The sequence below is a fragment of the Pygocentrus nattereri genome, chromosome 10 (genome assembly GCF_015220715.1).
Source record: "Pygocentrus nattereri isolate fPygNat1 chromosome 10, fPygNat1.pri, whole genome shotgun sequence".
Lineage (NCBI taxonomy): Eukaryota > Metazoa > Chordata > Actinopteri > Characiformes > Serrasalmidae > Pygocentrus > Pygocentrus nattereri.
The window spans coordinates 3,677,792-3,696,563 of NC_051220.1; the positions used below are offsets into that span (position 1 = coordinate 3,677,792).

Genomic DNA, 18,772 nt, shown 5'->3' on the forward strand with positions numbered 1-18,772 from the left:
ATGTCTTAAATTAACTCACTTCTTTAGTGCTGTACTTGAGCTATGAGGCTAATGAAGTGCTGTTATGAAGGGTCTATGCAGCCTTCGAAGGATATACCTTCGTAGACCACGTCCTTCGAGGGATGCAGCCCCTGAATTGGGACACACCTTGTATAGTTATCTTTACATTTACGGCATTTGGCTGACGCTCTTATCCAGAGCGACTTACAATTTGATCATTTTTTACACAGGTAGGCCAAGGTGGTGTTAGGAGTCTTGCCCGAGGACTCTTACTGGTGTAGTGAGCTGCCCAGGAGGGGGATTGAACCCCAGTCTCCAGCGTAGAAGGCAGAGGTGTTACCCACTACACCAACCACCTCTTTACTTTTCTTGTTTCATTGTTTACGATAGGAAAGCTAGCCAGCTTGCTAACTGCAATGTTGGGTCCTTGGCTAACTGTAGCTGCACACCAGAGCTCCCTACTTACTTTCACTGATAGTTCTGGGATTGGAATAGCAACCATACCATGCCGTATTACACTGCCTACACGGAGAAACACCTTACAATTGGGAATAACTGGAGAAAAACTGGTCTATCCCAACCAGGCCATCTCAAAAACAGCAGAGCAAAAAAAGCAGCATCAAGCTTATGTTTCCTAATGCCAACACTATTCTTATTAAAACGTTTATGATTCTGCTTTGGAAATCACCGCTCTTTCTAACATTCCTCTTTCTAACATTCCTCTTTCTAACATTCCTCTTTCTAACATTCCTCTTTCTAACATTTCTAACTGCTTCTTCCAAGGCCCAGCTGTTCATATGAGATTTAAATTCATTCCTCGAAGACAAACAACAGAAAGAGGGGCTAAGCCTTTGGGAATTTTGGAAATGTAAAGGTTAAGAAAACAATGCTTTCAAATTCCATTCATTTCTGTGGAACAATCACACGCTTCCCAAAGTAATGAGACCTGTGTGAGAACATAGATGCTGAAGATTTTGCCATATATGGTCCAAATGTCTTCGACTTGCCACCAGCGGTTCATAAAAAGAAATAAGCCTAGAGCTCCGAAGACTTCCGGAGTGACATCACAAGAGTGAGTCAGCAGGGAGGAACACAGCATATCCAGACACGTGTATGTGAGTGTGGTGGGGGGCCTTGTATTCAGCTCTTTGTGGGGACCAGATGTGCCAAAAATAGGGGTAGAAAGACATTATTGCTGTCTCATGATATGGATTTCACCCCGCTATGATAATGCTGTGGTAAAAAGTGGGGAACCCTCAGGGTCTTCTAGTCCTTCAGAGTACACTCTTAAAAAAGATGGTTCTTCAAGGGTCCTTTAGAAAAAATGAATGGCTCTGCTTTGAACGATTTCATGTTTAAATTCTTCTTTGCATGGCAAATTGGTTCTTCAGATTGACGGAGAAGGTGTTGTGTGGGGTTCTATATGGAACCTTTTTTGAAAATGGTTCTAAATAGCACCAAAGGGGTTCTTCTATAGTTATGATGTCAAGCTGGAACCCTTTTTGGTGCTACATAGAACCATTTTCAAAAAGCTTCAATATATAACCTTATACAGCTCATTCTCCTTCAATCTGAGGAACATTTTCACCATGAAAACGTTCCATATAGAAGTTCCCTTTACTAAACACGTATTCCAGGTTGTTCAGCTGTTCTTCTGTCACAGCTGCCGACTGAAAAGCTGCTCAGTGGTGACGACAGTTTGGGAATTTAGTGTCGTTTTGTCTTCAGAGTCGGACCAAATCGGCTGTCAGTCAAACGTGATCTTAACAGTGTCCGTTTTCTGTTTGTGGCAAAGTAAGAAGTAAAAACGTTCAAATGGCTTGAGCATCTCCTACAGTTGTCAAAGCCGTTGCTTAGCAACGGCATCTCAGTGGAGTAATACAGTGTTTGTGAAAAAAACGTAATGTTATGGCAAAATAACAGTACAGTTAGAACGCCCCTCAACCAATCAGCTTGTGTGTCCGGAACTAACTGTTGTATAAAGTCAAGCAAGCCGTCCCATTGGTTAGAACTTTAAGAGCTGAGCTGAAGCCCTAAGGCATCAGATTAACTACCAACAAGTGGAATCAACTAATCATGTACTGCTTTCCAATTAGTGGAGCCAGTTTCTTGAGGGAAAAAAGGCCATCTGGAACATACACCAACATACATCACTGACCGTAAATACATTGTAACCGTAAATCGCTCATTGTGTAAATGAGCCGTAAACTAACTAGGCTGACTGTTGATGAGCCCAAAGAGCCCAACCGCCAGTTAAACAGTTTAAACAATTTTTATAAACATACATTTAAACATTAAAAAGGCACATACATACATGCACATAAGTTTTAACACAAGCCAATAATTTATAAATGTATTTTTCTTATAAATGGGACCCCACCGTGTCAGAAATACAAAAATGTGAGTGTGTATGCATGCGTGTGTGTGAGCACATGTGTGAGAGAGGGTGGACCCGGCTCATTACAGGAGCCGAGCTGGCGCTGTGCGGTCAAGATGACTCAGCACGTTTAATATATGAGCCTGCGTCTGTGCGTAATCAAAGATTTTACAGCTTTCCCCTGAGCCGGCCACTCACTCACGCTCCTCATTTCTCTTTCTTCCTCTCGCTGTGTGAAAGTCATCCTTTCCCTTCTCCGAGATCAAAACCACATGCATGCTGTGTCACTGCTTCTCCTCGACTGTAAGCACTTTCAACATTTCCTCCATCCTAACGCCTTCACAGGGTGTTCTTGCTTAGTCACCACAAACACACACACTCCAAACTCCTGCAATACAGACGCAGCACGGGAAGGAATCTACTACCATTAATGATAATAAACCTACACGGGTCACGCCAGCATCAGGATGAATGTGTAGGAACGCTGTTTAAAAAGATTTTTACTTGACTCATCAAATTGGTTTATCAGTCTAAAACTGTGATTAGTAACTGATCACAATGATTAATAACTGATCATCACATTGATTTATATGTCCACTCAGGCTTTAGCAGAGCTTAGTAGCACTGAGATTAATAACTAATCACATTGATTTAAGAGGAACTAGAAGTCCCGTTCCAGCCCATACCTATATCCTATACCAGGGGTATTCTATAAAGTCCAGATAAGGAAAATTTCCTAAAGCAAAGATCCGGAACATCATAATGTCTAACTTGCATCATGATTCAGTGCCATATACTGTTTACTGAAGTAGCCGAGTAGGAATATCAGCATCTTATACAGTCGACAGCTGAATATCAGATCAAATAAAGTCCAGTTCGGTCAGATTTCACCAACATTTACTGAGTATCAGATCAAATAAAGTCCAGTTCGGTCAGATTTCAACAACATTTACTGAACATCAGATCAAATAAAGTCCAGTTCGGTCAGATTTCAACAACATTTACTGAACATCAGATCAAATAAAGCCCAGTTCGGTCAGATTTCAACAACATTTACTGAACATCAGATCAAATAAAGTCCAGTTCGGTCAGATTTCACCAACATTTACTGAATATCAGATCAAATAAAGCCCAGTTCGGTCAGATTTCAACAACATTTACTGAGTATCAGATCAAATAAAGTCCAGTTCAGTCAGATTTCAACAACATTTACTGTCAGTTTCCTCTTTTTAGATCACGTCATGTGGAATAACTTCCCTCTGACTCACTTTCTTTTCTGACTGCTGTTTCTCTCCTCGTCCCTCTGCTGTGTGTGTGTCAGTCATTCAAGTCTCAGTGCTCAGCGTAATGCACAGATCTGATTGGCTGAGAAGCATCCCGTGATATTTACAACACATACAACTGGTCTGTGAATCTCCCAGGCCGCTAAAGCCGTAGTCTCAAATCTAGAAAAGCTACGCCGATTAAAATAGGACCACCCCGTTAAAATTAACGAATGTATAGGTCCACATAGGGCAGCGTCTGGGTCCAGACTCGGACCGCGGTCTGCCTATTAGTGACCTCGGTCCCATTCCATTCTATACCAATCTATTTTATGAAATTCTATTCCATTCTATGACAATTTTAGGAAAGATTTATCCAAAATTTTTACTTCTTCCTCCAATTTAATTATACCAACTTACACAGCCTACTTTACAGACATTGTCCCACAGCAGATCAAACAGAGCCGTACCCCACAAAGACAAGAACACAAACTCTGTGTGTGACTTACATTGTTTTCTGGGACATTTCTGGCATTTGTGGAATCCCCAGGATGTGCCGATGGTTCCACAACAGTCCTCCTGCTTGGAGAGGCCTGGGAGGGCTTTTCCACACTGCAACATAAACACAACATAAGAACGTCATTTCGTGTTATTATCAATTCACTTCATACATATAGATAATATACGTTATAATGGCGCACATGCCAGACAACACAGACACATTCTTTATTATATTCCAAACACTCCAAACAGGCAATAATATCCATATGAACACACCCATACACATAGAAATGGGGACACGTTCATTCAATTGAATTCCGTTTCAAGTGTGGTCAACACTTGATATGTTACTGTCGCTGCTGACTGCTTCTTATCTACCCACAGCAAAATGAGCGGCAGCAAATTGAATAAAGATCTGTGGGTGATAACGGACAGCAGTGACCAGAGATACAAGCGAAGTCTGCCAATACTACAAGCAGAGACATCAACAGCGACTCGGCTACATCAAGACAGTCCAATTGCTGTGGCGACAACTACATCTTCACCTTCTCTTGACATAAACACAAACACACTTGACAAACGCAAACAAGTCGATAAATCTCAGCATGTCCGCTGCGAGGCAGGGCTGTGCCAGTGTTTACATTGGAAACAGTGTCTGTTATTCGATGAAAACTGAATATAATATTGTGAATTTCAACACTGTGGGACTAATAAAGGATTATCTTATCTTATTCTGGAAGTGGTGAGGTCGACCTGCCACAATGAAAAGGGGTTAGCGACTTGGTTTTGCTAAAGGACGGCGTTTGGTTAAAAGTGAAAAATCAAATGTGCACAATTTTGCCCTTCGTCCGAACATCGCAAAGACATGTTTGGTGGCCGAATGTTTTCTATTGGTTTTGCACTGGAGCTATGAGCTTGCATAGCTGTTGCAATGCTGACCCTGCAAATTAGTGTGGACAAAAATAAGGACAAGATTTGGCAACTCAATTCTTTCGAAAGCCAATTCTATTTTATGCAATGTACCTCGTCCATTTTGTAAATAACGCTGAGATTAATGACTGATCGCATTGATTTATCAGTCTACTCAGGCTTTAGCAGAACTCAGCAACATTGAGATTAATAGGATACACCCTGTCGCCAATCCATTGCAGGGCAAAAACAGTACACGGCATTTAAAAAAAAAAACACATAAGCAAACATATTTCAGATTTACGCAGCAACTTGTTAAGGCCAATATTTGTAACCCACAGCTTTCTCTGTATCTGCAAAATATCTGCAATAACACACTGATAATTAGTGGGTTTTTTTAGTCACAGTGTAGTTGGGATTTGAACTCACAACCTTATGCCGTCTTTCCTTGAGGCAGTGTGGCGATATTTTAACAATTCACTGATAATGCATTTTATCATCATTTCCACTCCCAAGTGAACTACACTACACCCAAGTACCTGAACTGGTTACCTTTCTTGCAAGGGTAACAAGCGAGCCATGCTAGTGATGCAAAGCACTGACTGGTCAAACACAATCATCCCAGAAGATTCATGCTGTGTCCCTGGAGTCAGATGATCACCAGTGAAAAACAAAACACATAAAACCATAAAACCATAAAACCAAATATAAAAAGGTCAATCGGGATTCGAGGCTCCCTTATTGTTGCTACTGTTATTTGGGTTTACCATTAACACTAGAATTCATATGAGCACATGAGCTAAGGAGAACCCTGCCTTGTTTCACAAATCTGTTAAGCGATAGGAAACAGACACATGTAATCAATTGGGGTACAGATAGTATGGGGTCAGATATGTAACCACACTCTGCCGTACCTACCTGTCCAGTGTGCCTTACATTGAGCCCAATGTAAGGGAATGCCCTCTTTAGCTGTATTGTATTATATAGCTGTGTGTGTGTGTGTGTGTGTGTGTGTGTGTGTGTGTGTGTGTGCAATTCTGGCTAAACTGGTAAATGTGACCAAAAGCTTGTATGCTGCTGATTGGTAGGGTACAAGCTTCTAATATCTGTTAGCTACATTAGTTTCAGTGCAAAAGTGTTACTGGTGGTGCAAATGTCTGATGCTGAGTTTACAGGTTGGCAGTAGGTGGACAACAGCAAACAGTTTCAATGAAGCCAGAAGTTGAGCCAATTGTTTCAAGTCTAGGTGCACCCAATGTTAGTACAGGACACCTTGCTGTCTTTTTCCACCTTAAATAAATGGCCATGCAGTCAGGAGATTCAAGGATAAATCTCTGGCGATACAACATACAACCACGGCCAGAAGAGCACAATTGGCCTCACTCTCTCTGGGCTCCTCCTTCGTCCAGCACAATTCTATCCAACACAGAGCTACAAACTGGACTGTGCCCACAAAGAAAGAGAATCAGCCTTTCTTGCAAAAGAAATTCCGAAGGGCCCCTTTCAGCCGAGTCCAGGTAGCTTCAAAGAAAGAGATGCAGAGATAGCAGGCAGCAGATTAAATTTCTCCCTGAGTTCTGCACTTAAAAGACAAAAGATTCCCAAGAGTACGCCAATGTTCTGTTTGACACTTCTCATTTCGTTCTTACTACCTCTTCTCCGTTCTCTTCTACTCTCACACAACGTGTCCGTGCCAGGCGAGTTTAAAAGCTATTAACAGCGAGAGCAGAAGTGGACACTTCAGAAAGGCAGACAAGGCCAAAGAGGGAGGGAGGGAGAGAGAGAGGGCGAGAGAGAGAGAGGACGGGAGAGGAGAAGAGGTAGGTGGAGAGGGAAAGAACCGAGACGAGAGAAAACCAATCAGTCAGACAGACAAGAAGAGAGCGAAGGGAGCAGATTCAATTCATCCCTCAAACAAGACTGATCAAACACTTCAATCAGCTGTCAGCTCTCCAAGCCGAGGAGTTTGCACTCCGAAGAAGACAAGGCTAATGACCTGGACGCTACTGCCCAGGATCCTCTCAGGATGGCATTCAGCCTATGACAGTAGGAAAGTGTTTGCAGCAATGCTTATTCCATCAACCATCTAGTGGTGCTTTATTGGGCTAAACTGGTTTCCAGAAACTCTAGTAGCACTGCTGTGTCTGATCCACTCATACCAGCACAACACACACTAACATACCACCACCATGTCAGTGTTACTGCAATGCTGAGAATGATCCACCACCCAAATAGTACCTGCTCTGTGAGGGTCCATAAGGGTCCTGACTACTGAAGAAAAGGGTAAAAGGGGCTAACAAAGAACTACAGTCTGCAATTGTAGTTGTACTGCAAGTGTGCAACTACAAAGTGCACCTACACTATATTGCCAAAAGTATTCAGTCACCAATCCAAATCATTGAATCCAGGTGTTCCAGTCACTTCCATGGCCACAGGTGTATAAAGCCGAGCCCCTAGGCCTGCAGACTGCTTCTACAGACATTAGTGAAAGAATGGGTCGCTCTCAGGAGCTCAGAGAATTCCAGCGTGGTACCGTGATCGGACGCCACCTGGGCAGCAAGTCCAGTCGTGAAATTTCCTCACTACTAAATATTCCACAGTCAACTGTCAGTGGGATTATAACAAAGTGGAAGTGATTGGGAACGACAGCGACTCAGCCACGAAGTGGTTGGCCACGTAAAATGACAGAGCGGTCAGCGGATGCTGAGGGGCATAGTGCGCAGAGGTCACCGACTTTCTACAGAGTCAATCACTACAGACCTCCAAACTTCATGTGGCCTTCAAATCAGCTCAAGAACAGCGTAGAGAGCTTCATGGAATGGGTTTCCATGGCCGAGCAGCTGCATCCAAGCATTACATCACCAAGTGCAATGCAAAGCGTGGAATGCAGTGGTGTAAAGCGCCGCCACTGGACTCTAGAGCAGTGGAGACGTGTTCTCTGGAGTGACCAATCACGCTTCTCCATCTGGAAATCCGATGGACGAGTCTGGGTTTGGCGGTTGCCAGGAGATGGTACTTCTCTGACTGCACTGTGCCGAGTGTAAAGTTTGGTGGAGGGGGGATCATGGTGTGGGGTTGTTTTTCAGGAGTTGGGCTCGGCCCCTTAGTTCCAGTGAAAGGAACTCTTAAAGTTTCTGGACAATTTTTTGCTCCCAACTTTGTGGGAACAGTTTGGGGACGGCCCCTTCCTGCTGCACACCCATACTGCAGGTCCATAAAGACATGGATGAGCCAGTTTGGTGTGGAAGAACTGGATTGGCCTGCACAGAATCCTGACCTCAACCTGATAGAATACCTTTGGGATGAATTAGAGCGGAGACTGTGAGCCATCAAAAATTCCCATAAACACACTCCTAACCCTTGTGGAAAGCCTTCTCAGAAGAGTTGAAGCTGTTATAGCTGCAAAGCGTGGGCCGAAATCGTATTAAACCCTATGGATTAAGAACGGGATCTCACACAAGTTCATATGCGTGTGAAGGCAGATGACTGAATATGTTTGGCAATATAGTGTATACAGTAAGTGGAGCTGATAAAATGGACAAAGAGCATAAAATCAAGGAGGTGGTCATAATGTTATGCCTGATCGGTGTAATAGAGACAATAACGTGAAAATCAGAAGTTTAAAATAAACCTCAGTTGAGCCGTGGATACAGGGGAGTCTACAACACCACCTGTAGAGCCCATTTTCCTCATTTTCTCCCAACTTGCACTGTTGTGTTGAGATCCATCTTGGTGGCCTGGAAAAACTGTACAGAAGGCTGTCAATCACGTGTGCTTATCAGAACACAGGGCCATACCCAGACAGCGCTGATCAGCATGTTTTACTATATTCCTATCTTGTGCGTTTTCACACCTGCGTGCCAGTGGTCTCCTGGAAGCAGCGTCCGAGTTGGCTCTTGGAGGTCACTGGCGGGTACTGCAGGAAGGTTTGCTGGTTAGGGTATACGACACTGTGGCTGTGGTGCTGGATCTTTTGGCTGCTGCTACTGCTGGAGCTGCTGCTTTCGGACATGTGGTAGCTGTACGAGTGGCCTGACTGCGACGTCTTTGAATGACCACTGCTGCTACTGTCCACCTGGGACACCTGGTGGATCTGTACCGATGCTTCTGGGGGATGTTTCACATGGATGTTTACCAGGCCTGAAGAGGGAGGGAGAGAGAGGGGGGGGTACAGTAATCAGTACCTCTCCAGATGAATCCACAGGTCAACTGTACAGCATATCTGCAGTGAATGTCTCATAGGTTCTGTATCAAATGTAGGAATAGAGAGAAAAAACTGGAAAGAGAACCACAGATCAACTTAACAGTCTTTCAAATATCTTCAACCGCCCCCCCCCTCCAAATTTTTCAATATCTATTTTTCTACATCACTTGCTAACGCACATTTAAAGTTAAGAATGTTTTTTGCCTTCTATTGTAAAGTTACTGTTTTTGGGTGATACATGTTTTATTTTGGCACAGCGACAATGTACAAAAAAAATGACATACCCTGGTTCTGGCCTGAGCTGAAGGTCAGCGGGAGTGTGTGTGTGGAGTGGACCTGGGCACTCTGGCCGTTCACCACCGTCTGTTGCCCCCGGTGGCCATTCTGGGCCGGCATCTGGCAGAACTTTCCGGTAAAGTTGGGCGGGCACTGGCACTTATCCCTTGCACTACACTTCCCTCCATTCATACAGGGCAGGTGGCAAACCACTGTAATAACAGAACACATACACAAACGTGTTCAACTCCTTCTGGGTCGCAGGGGGAGCTGGAGTCTATCCCAGCGGGACGTATAACATTTGATCTAATGAAATGATCATTTAGAGCAGTAATTTACAGTTTAACAGTCATTAGAGCAAAGCTACTGAACCAACAATAGTCCAAAGCCATACAACAGAATGCAACACAATACAAAATACATAAACATACACCAGAAACTTTGGCCTTAAATTTGCTACACGTTTATTTTCGTACACAGGGTCATACACCATATGTATTTCATGAGTGAAAGACTGCATATTGCTGCTGTCAGAACAAAACCTCGTACCTCCATTTTTGCCAGCTGTACATTTCTTGATAAATGGACAAACAGAAATGCTCCAAAAGTGCTTGGAAAAAAAATCTGGTTCCATTAACATCCATTCAAAATGAAGAATGTTTTTCCTTTTCCTGTAAAATTAACTTTGGAGTACTATTGTGGAGATACGAGGCTTAGTTCCCACAGCAGTGACGTGTAATGATAAAACCCTCCATATGTACTATATATAGCACTGCTCAAATGTCAGGGGAAAAAACATGTTTCACAGGAAATTAAGACAAAAGCCTCAAGAGCTAAATACAATGTCCTTTTTTCAGTATGTACTTTGTCCGCATTTCACCTTTATTACAGCTTTCCTTCTTTTCAGCTGACTTGCTTTCAGTTTCTCAAAGAAGTTTTTTGGTTCTCACCACCCAAGTATCCCAAAGACAGTAAAGGATGTTGAGGCCTGTACGTTCTGAGAACAACAGCAGCTTCATTGTTTCATTTATCAATTTTCCGTTTCAGTAATGTTTTCGTGGCAGCTACACATCCTTTCAGACCCACCATGTTGTGCCGTGCTTTTACGGTGTATTCCATATATGCGATAATAAGAGATTTTTCCCCCTTTTTTGTGGTGGGGTGGCGCAACTATCAAAGCATTGGTCCTGTCATCAGGAGATCACGAGCTTGATCCCTGGTGACGCTACAGCCATCCGTGTCCGGGAGTCCTAGAGAGCACTATTGGCCACTCTCACTCTCTGGGTAGGTAGATGACCCCTTTCCCCCCCCCCATCACCCAAACGCAACAGTAGTCTGCGCAGGCCTCTGTTAGCTGATGTAACAGATTTGGCGGTTGGCACTTTCCTCCGCGCGTCTGACTGACCAAAGTCATTGCGTGAGCGGCAGATTTAACAGGTCTCGAGGGAAGCCTGTTTTAGCCTTCACCCTCCTAGCGCTGGTAGTGTTGTGTGATTGGGGGAGTCCTAACATGTGGGTGGAACTGGATAAGATTTAGCCTTAGCCTCAGTAACCAATAAGGAAGGGGTTTGCCTCACTGCTTAGAAAATGAAACAAAGTTCTTGCAAAAAAAAAAAACCCTTCCATTTTGTTGAGATCCTGCAGGTTAGTCCAGTTTTGCAATAATCAGGAATTTTATGGTCTTGGAAATGTACAAACACACACACACACACACTCATTAGCTAAATTCCGATGCTGGAGCCTGATGTCTGCTCTGAGAAGACAAAACAACTGAACAACTGGTGTGTTCACGGTGTGTTTGACATTTGGTGAGGGGCTTGCAGTGTATCAGGCCTGGCTGGTCTCAACCACTCTGTCTCCATTCAGTGGATTCCTCCTGCTGAACGCCTGGGCATCTCTCAGCAAACAACCAACACACAAAACAGCATGCCAGAGAGAGACAGCGAGAGAGAGACACACACACACAGACCGAGAGAGAGAGAGAGAGAGAGAGAGAGAGGGACAGAGAGAGAGAGAGACACAGAGAGAGAGAGACACAGAGAGAGAGAGAGAGAGAGAGAGATGCACAGAGACCCTGTTGCCCATCAGAACAAAGCTCCCATTGTTTGGAGAAGACAGTCTGAACCACAGCCCTTACCCACTCCACTCTCGAAATGCCGAGAAAGAGAGAGAGTCAGAACGAGAGACCATGCAGTGGTGTGTGAAAGTGTGTGTGTGTGGGCTTTTCCCACTGGGACGACACACATTCTGACTTCCAAACTGCTTCTCTGTCCTGTGCTAGCGTGCCTACCTCCAGCTCAACAGCCTGACCCTGCCTCTACACACCCAGCAATCCACTCAGCTAACCGCACACAATTACCCAATTGAACAAGAGACAACCAGTAATCAGGCTCCTCCAGCTCTGGATTCTAAAGACTCGTGTCAAACAAGGACAACAGACCTGAATGCTAAGCGAAGTCACATGCATGTCTCTCCAAGTCTGAAAAGTGGGCCTTTTCTGGCCTTCTTATGCAACATACTGCCACTCTTACAAGACAGGCTTGTAAATGGTCACTTTTACAGGAAAAAGAAACACTGGTTTCGTTTTTCTTTCATTTCCACGCTGTTTTCTTTAGTTGCGGCCCACTCCCACCCACTCACTAGGTCTTCCCTTATCCTAAAGCTGGGTGGGTGAAAGGAAGCACAAGCATCCTCCAAGACACGAGGCACCACCAGGTGTTTTCAACCTGCAGCTAACGCAACGTCCACGGACAGCTTGACGTACTTGGAGGAGAACGCAATTGGAGGACACCCATGTTGGCTTGCATGACACTGGCAGAGAGGGAGGGCTCAGAATGCTTTGCCCTTTTGATTTCTGTTCATCTCATCGTTCTTACTTTCATTAGTTCTCTACATGAGAAACGTTTTCTGTGTTAGTTTGGTACTAAAACGAGTTTCTGTTGTTTAGTTGCGTTTAAGACGTGAGATAATTGAGAACTGACAATCAGTCAGTAAAGCACCGTTCAGCTCAAATTATTGAATAATGAAAGTATCAAATCAAATCAGAAAATGGAAACAGGGGCTCCCAAGTGGCGCAAGCGTCTAAGTGTTGACCCTATTATCAACCCGATCCCTGGTGATGCTACAGCCAACCATGGCCAGAAGTCTAGGAGAGGACTGGCTCTCGGGGTGGGTAGGATAGACCACCTTGTAGATGTAAAGTCAGAGACGACAGCTCATCTGCTGCTGCACAATTTGTGTTGGCCATCCTCTAGTCCTTCATCAGTGGTCACAGGACTCTGTTGGCTGGATATTTTTGGTTGGTGGACTGTTCTCAGTCCAGCAGCGACACTGAGGTGTTTAAAAACTCCAGCAGCTCTGCTGCGTCTGATCCACTCAGACCAGCGCAACACACACTAACACACCACCACCACGTCAGCATTACTGCAGTGCTGAGAATGATCCACCACCCAAAATAGTACCTGCTTAGTGGTGGTCCTAGGGGTCCTGACCACTGAAGAACAGGGTAACAGAGTATCAGAGAAACAGATGGACTACAGTCTGTAACTGTACAACTACAAAGTGAAGCAATATAAAATGTGTGCATATACATGTGTATGTATTTCTCTCTTTGTGGGGACCATCACTAGGGCAAAACTGAAAGCGTGTGACACTGTGGGGACATTTACCTGCCCCCCCAAAAGAAAAAATGCCACCCCAGTAGCTTAAAAAAACAATAAAAAAGCGTTAAGATTTTCTTCTGGTTGCTGAGGTTATGGTTACAGTTTGGTGCAGCACACTTCTGTGTGTGTTTGTGTATGTGTTTAAAAGCTTAAGTACAGCTCTATCTAGGAACTGCTGTGGTGATGTGTAATGACAGCTCTGGCTGATGTTTCCTTTCCAACGTGTTATTATGGTGACAGCGGCGCTTCTGTCAGTGTAACATCCTTCCATCTCTCTCGCTCTGTGGTTTATGCAGAGATATAAAGTGGTTACACAGCGTAAGGTTCTGCCTCTGTTTAATTGAAGTCCACTCTCTGGTAGATTACTGTTGTACATTGCTGCAATCCACCAATACATATTTACAGCTATCCTGCAGCTGCAGAGTTTTATCTGATAATCTGAAGGCTACAGCACACCGGACAAGACACACAAAACATTCGAAACCATTGTTTGAATAAACGTGTGCACAGTCTGCTGGCAAATGTTTGGCATTGATGGACTTTCTAAGCCTCACTGAGCACCACTCAATATCGTACTATTACTACATTAACTTAGTCCCTAATAGTTACAACATGAAAGGCAATCAATCTAATATTTTAAAACAAAAAAAGGATCTGGTTTGTGAGCTCAAGCTACCAGTAAGTACATTCTATGGCCATATTTATGTGCATACACCTCCAAATTATTGAGTTCATGTGTTTCAGCTACACCCATTGCTAACAGGTGTATAAAATCAAGCACATAGCCGTGCAATCTAAAGACAAACACTGAGTGTGATTACATGCGCCTAATAATCCCATAACTGCAGAAAATCTGATTTTGTCAGTAATTTGTTTACCATGTTTACATGCGCTGGAGTAATCAGATAATGGGGAACCCCAGGTTAACACGAGTCAGGCTGTAATCAGATTTACTGGCCAGTGAACTCGCAGAATAAGACTTGAAGTAAACATAATGTGAAACTCAACCGTCGTGTCACGGCTTTTTTTAATACATTTTACCTGAAAATATGAAAATACATCTTCAAGATGAAGAATATTTAAATTTGTTATTTAATCAAGCCTGTATTTGGTTTCAGTGTCGCTGTTTGGTTGCCCTCTGGTGGCTGCTGTGGTAAACCTGCTTGCTTATGTCTGTTTTCGCACATGTGCAGACTGAGAAATGTGAAAGAAATCAGAGTAAGAGTCCACATGCACTGAGAAATCTACTGAGCTAAAATCCAGCCTCTTTATCAGAATTTTTTATCAGATTTCTAGACCTTCCTCTGATCTAAGAAATGTGCTGTTTACATGACCATGTTACTGCACAAGTCCAAATATGATCGGATTATTGGGTGCATGTAAGCATAAGGATTCCTAGTAGAATGGGTCGTACTGAAGAGCAGTGACTTTAAACGTGACACTGTCATGGGACGCCACAAAAAAGTTCATTAAATTTCTGCCCTGCTAGATCTGCCCCAGACAACTGTAAGTGCTATTACTGAGAAATAGAAAAGACAACAGCTCAGCCACAAAAACACGCAAACAGAGGTGAAAATAAAAATAAGAATTGACGATCCTCTGTTGCACCACTCACTAAAGAGGTCCAAACTGCCTCTGGAAGCAACATCAGCACTCCCCGTGTCTGTGTGGGTTTCCTCCCGGTTCTCCGGGTTTCCTCCCACAGTCCAAAGACATGCAGTCAGGCCAATTGGACATGCTGAATTGCCCCTAGGTGTGAGTGTGTGAGTGACTGTCTGTGTCTGTCTGCCCTGCGATGGACTGGCGATCTGTCCAGGGTGTATCCTGCCTTCCGCCTGAAGACTGCTGGGATAGGCTCCAGCATCCCCCCGCGATCCTGACGGAGAAGCGGCTTAGAAAATGGGTGGATGGATGTTAAAATTACTTACTGAACTGATTTACAAAGGAAAGAAATGAAGGAGAAATGAGTAAATTGGGCTGTGGGTGGAAAATGAGTGATGAAAAGTGGCATTTTGTCTAACACTCTGCTTAACCACCAGTAGGCCAGCCAGAAATCGCTGAGCAGAAAGCCAGTGGGCCGCCAGCTTTGTCATCAGCTGGCCGCCAGCTGCTTGGGTGGCTCGTTTTTTTTTCCTCATTTGTCCTCATACGGACTAATCCCATGTTCCCATACCATCACACATATTCATGTCTTCCATCATCCTGGGGACATCTGGTCCCCATAAGGAGCTGAATACATAACCACACAAACACACTGGGATTACACATCTCTTACACATACGCTCAAGCCCACATTGTCTGACACAGCAACTGAGCTCACCCGACTGAACGCTAATTCAGAATAACCGCTCACACACTGGCTGTGTGATGCCACTTCCTCCCTCACCACACTCCGTCCCTGTGGTCAGGCAGGCAGCTGTGGTGGAGCAGGACAGATACCATAATTGAGAGTGTTGGAAAGATTACAGAGAAGACAGGTTTCAAATGTGTACGCATGGTAGAGCACATAGAGCTTGTGCAGGTTGCCTATGATGAAAATGTGAGGGGAGGGGAGAGAGAAGAGTGGAAAGAGAAAAGGAGGACAGAAGAAACGCAGATAATTGTGTCCTATTATTTGCACACACTCCAATCAGGCAGCACATTCTGACCACCTCCTTGTTTCTCCACTTACTGTCCACTTTATCAGCTCCACTTACTGTATAGCTGCACTCTGTAGTTCTACAGTTACAGACTGTAGTCCATCTGTTTCTCTGATACTCTGTTACCCTGTTCTTCAGTGGTCAGGACCCCCATAGACCCTCACAGAGCAGGTACTATTTGGGTGGTGGATCAGTCTCAGCCCTGCAGTGACAGTGCAGTTTTTAAACACTGTGTCCACTCACTGTCCACTCTATTAGATGCTCCCACCTTGTCGGTCCACCTTGTAGATGTAAAGTCAGAGGCGACAGCTCATCTGCTGCTGCACAGTTTGTGTTGGTCATCCTCTAGTCCTTCATCAGTGATCACAGGACTGTGATTCATATCTATGAGTAAGATAATCATAGAGGATGCACATGGTTGGGGACCAGACAAAACTAAATGCTTAATAGCAGGACAATGTGCAAAATGGGTAATTGGTTGCTGTACAACGAGTGGATTTGCATATGCCGTCCCAATCAGATTTTAGTCTGACAAACCGGACACTGCATGTTGCTAAAATCCCATTACGTAGTCACATGAAGTGATCAGGAGTAAATGGGGTCATAGAGTCTTCGTCATGTAGAGGAGTTGATTTTTTCCCTCTATTTGAGTAACAGGACCCTTAAAGCCCAATGAAAGAAAAGAACATTGATCAATGCTTATGTACTTGTTTTTTGTTTTGTTTTTATAAAAACACCTTGATATAACACCTGTCCATGCAGGCTGCCTCACAGAACAGTACACACACACACACACACACACAATCACCCACACTATTAGCGACTGCCAAACCAGGTAACTTGAGCTGCTCTGTTCTAGAGAGGCTGCAGCTCCCCACGGGCACCAGCCTGGATCTGCCATAACATACATACACCACTGAGAGACCAGACACACACACACACACACACACACACATTCAGGCATAAATACAAATGTAAACACACAAGCATACCAGTGGCAGACGGAATTTCATTTTAGGTGGGGCCTGGATACAAACTGGGGGTGACAGCAAGCAAGCTGTATATCCTTTGTTGCTATAGTGAGAGTGACAATCACCAACTAGCCAAATTCAATGTAGCCAAGCTGCTACCCATCAATTACTTTAATCAGAGAGACACATTTTTGAGCATTAAGCAGAGAACACAATTGCTCACTTCACATTTTACTGCCTAATGTTAGCTACTATAACAACTAACAGCAAACAACAGGTGAAGCTGATGAGCTAACTGCTGCAATAATTATTGGTTCAATAATTATATAGTTCAGCAAAAAATCTAATTTACCAGTCAGCCTAGACAAGTTTGGAGCACACATTTTATTTCTTTATTTTAGAATTGGAGGCTAACGTTGGTAACAAACACCAGAACTAACAGTCACCTAAATAGCCCAAATCATTTCTGTATATCTATATCCCCAAAATCTCTCTCAATTGTTCAATAAGGTTGCACAGACTTGTTGATGTTGGTTAGAGCACAGTGTGACATACCAGCCACGTTTACATGCAGCCTAATAATCCATTAATAATCCAACGCATAGCTCAATCAGAATAGAATACGTCCATGTAAACACTATCAGAATAGTCTATTCCAATTGAGGCCATTTGGAATACAATTTCTATCTGAATGAATGAGGTGGGTAATCCTGTAAATAATCCATTAAATTGAAGAATAATATCCGTGTAAATGCCTGCATCCGATTACATTCCCTATCGGAACATTTGTATGTGCATCACGTCATAGCGGAGCAGAAACTGGTCTGCAGAGGAGACGAAGTTTGTGCTCTGATCTTTAAAAGATGGCGTTGGGACGGACGTCCAGCTCATGTCGTCTCAGAACACGACGCCTTCCTCTCGGCCTTCTTTAATAAGGACATGTGAAGGACGTTTTCCTCAAGAGTCCCACATCATTTTAAAGCAATTAAAAACAAAAGCACTGCACACTGCTGCTCATCTCACTCTGACTGGACCTCACGTGATGTTCACTGTCATGGTAACGTTTACTCTAAATTGTACTCCACGCATGCGCGTCATTTTGGATGGGATTACTTATCACGAGCCTGTAAATGAAGATTTTCCATCTGATTGTTGAGTAGAGTGAGTATAGACACCTCAGTCTGAATCTGTAATCGGAATGCATTCAATCGGATTGGCAAAAGTCTTTGCATTTCAACACAGCCAGTGTTATAAAGATGTGCACAATTCCACCGCTACAGGCACCACCACAGCTGTGATTCAGGAAACAGGACTGTTCCTGGATTAGATTCCTCAGTATTTACGACAACCACTGTCAACACTGATTGTAGATCAGCACTCTTACCCCTGAGGTGGTTTGTGCATATAGACACTGTTGTCTAATTGTTATACTATGTCCAAAACCACATGAACAAGTCTGCATGAGTTTAACGAAGGCTTGGATGCAGTTTGAGCAGGCAAAAAGTTCTGTTAATGTATTTTTACAGACACAGTTGGGGGTGTGTTAGTGTGTGTTGTGCTGGTCTGAGTGGATCAGACAGAGCAGTGCTGCTGGAATTTTTAAACACCTGAGTGTCACTGCTAGACTAAGAACAGTCCACCAACCAAAAATATCCAGCCAACAGCGTCCTGTGGGCAGTGTCCTGTGACCACTGATGAAGGACTAGAGCATGACCAACACAAACTGTGCAGCAGCAGATGAGCTGTCGTCTCTGACCTTACATCTACAAGGTGGACCGACGAGGTAGGAGAGTCTAATAGAGTGGACGGTGAGTGGACACAGTGTTTAAAAACTGTTGTGTCTGATCCACTCGCAATAGCACAACATACTAACACACCACCACCATGTCAGTGATACTGCAGTGCTGCGAATGATCCACCACCCAAATAGTACCTGCTCTGTGAGGGTCCACGGGGGTCCTGACCACTGAA

The 18,772-nt window shown here is 43.9% G+C and overlaps 1 protein-coding gene across 4 annotated transcripts in view; it reads right to left on the reverse strand.

The window, feature by feature from the left end:
* Positions 1–18,772, reverse strand: part of ltbp1 (latent transforming growth factor beta binding protein 1) — a 208,150-nt gene that overhangs the window by 104,479 nt on the left and 84,899 nt on the right. For all 4 annotated transcript variants that reach the window (XM_037542090.1, XM_037542089.1, XM_037542091.1 and 1 more), the window contains exons 6-8: positions 9,538–9,741; positions 8,903–9,189; positions 4,149–4,251 (exon numbers count right to left, since the gene is read on the reverse strand). In XM_037542090.1, coding sequence (XP_037397987.1) covers positions 4,149–4,251; positions 8,903–9,189; positions 9,538–9,741 — 594 coding nt within the window. The remainder of the gene's footprint in view (positions 1–4,148; positions 4,252–8,902; positions 9,190–9,537; positions 9,742–18,772) is intronic.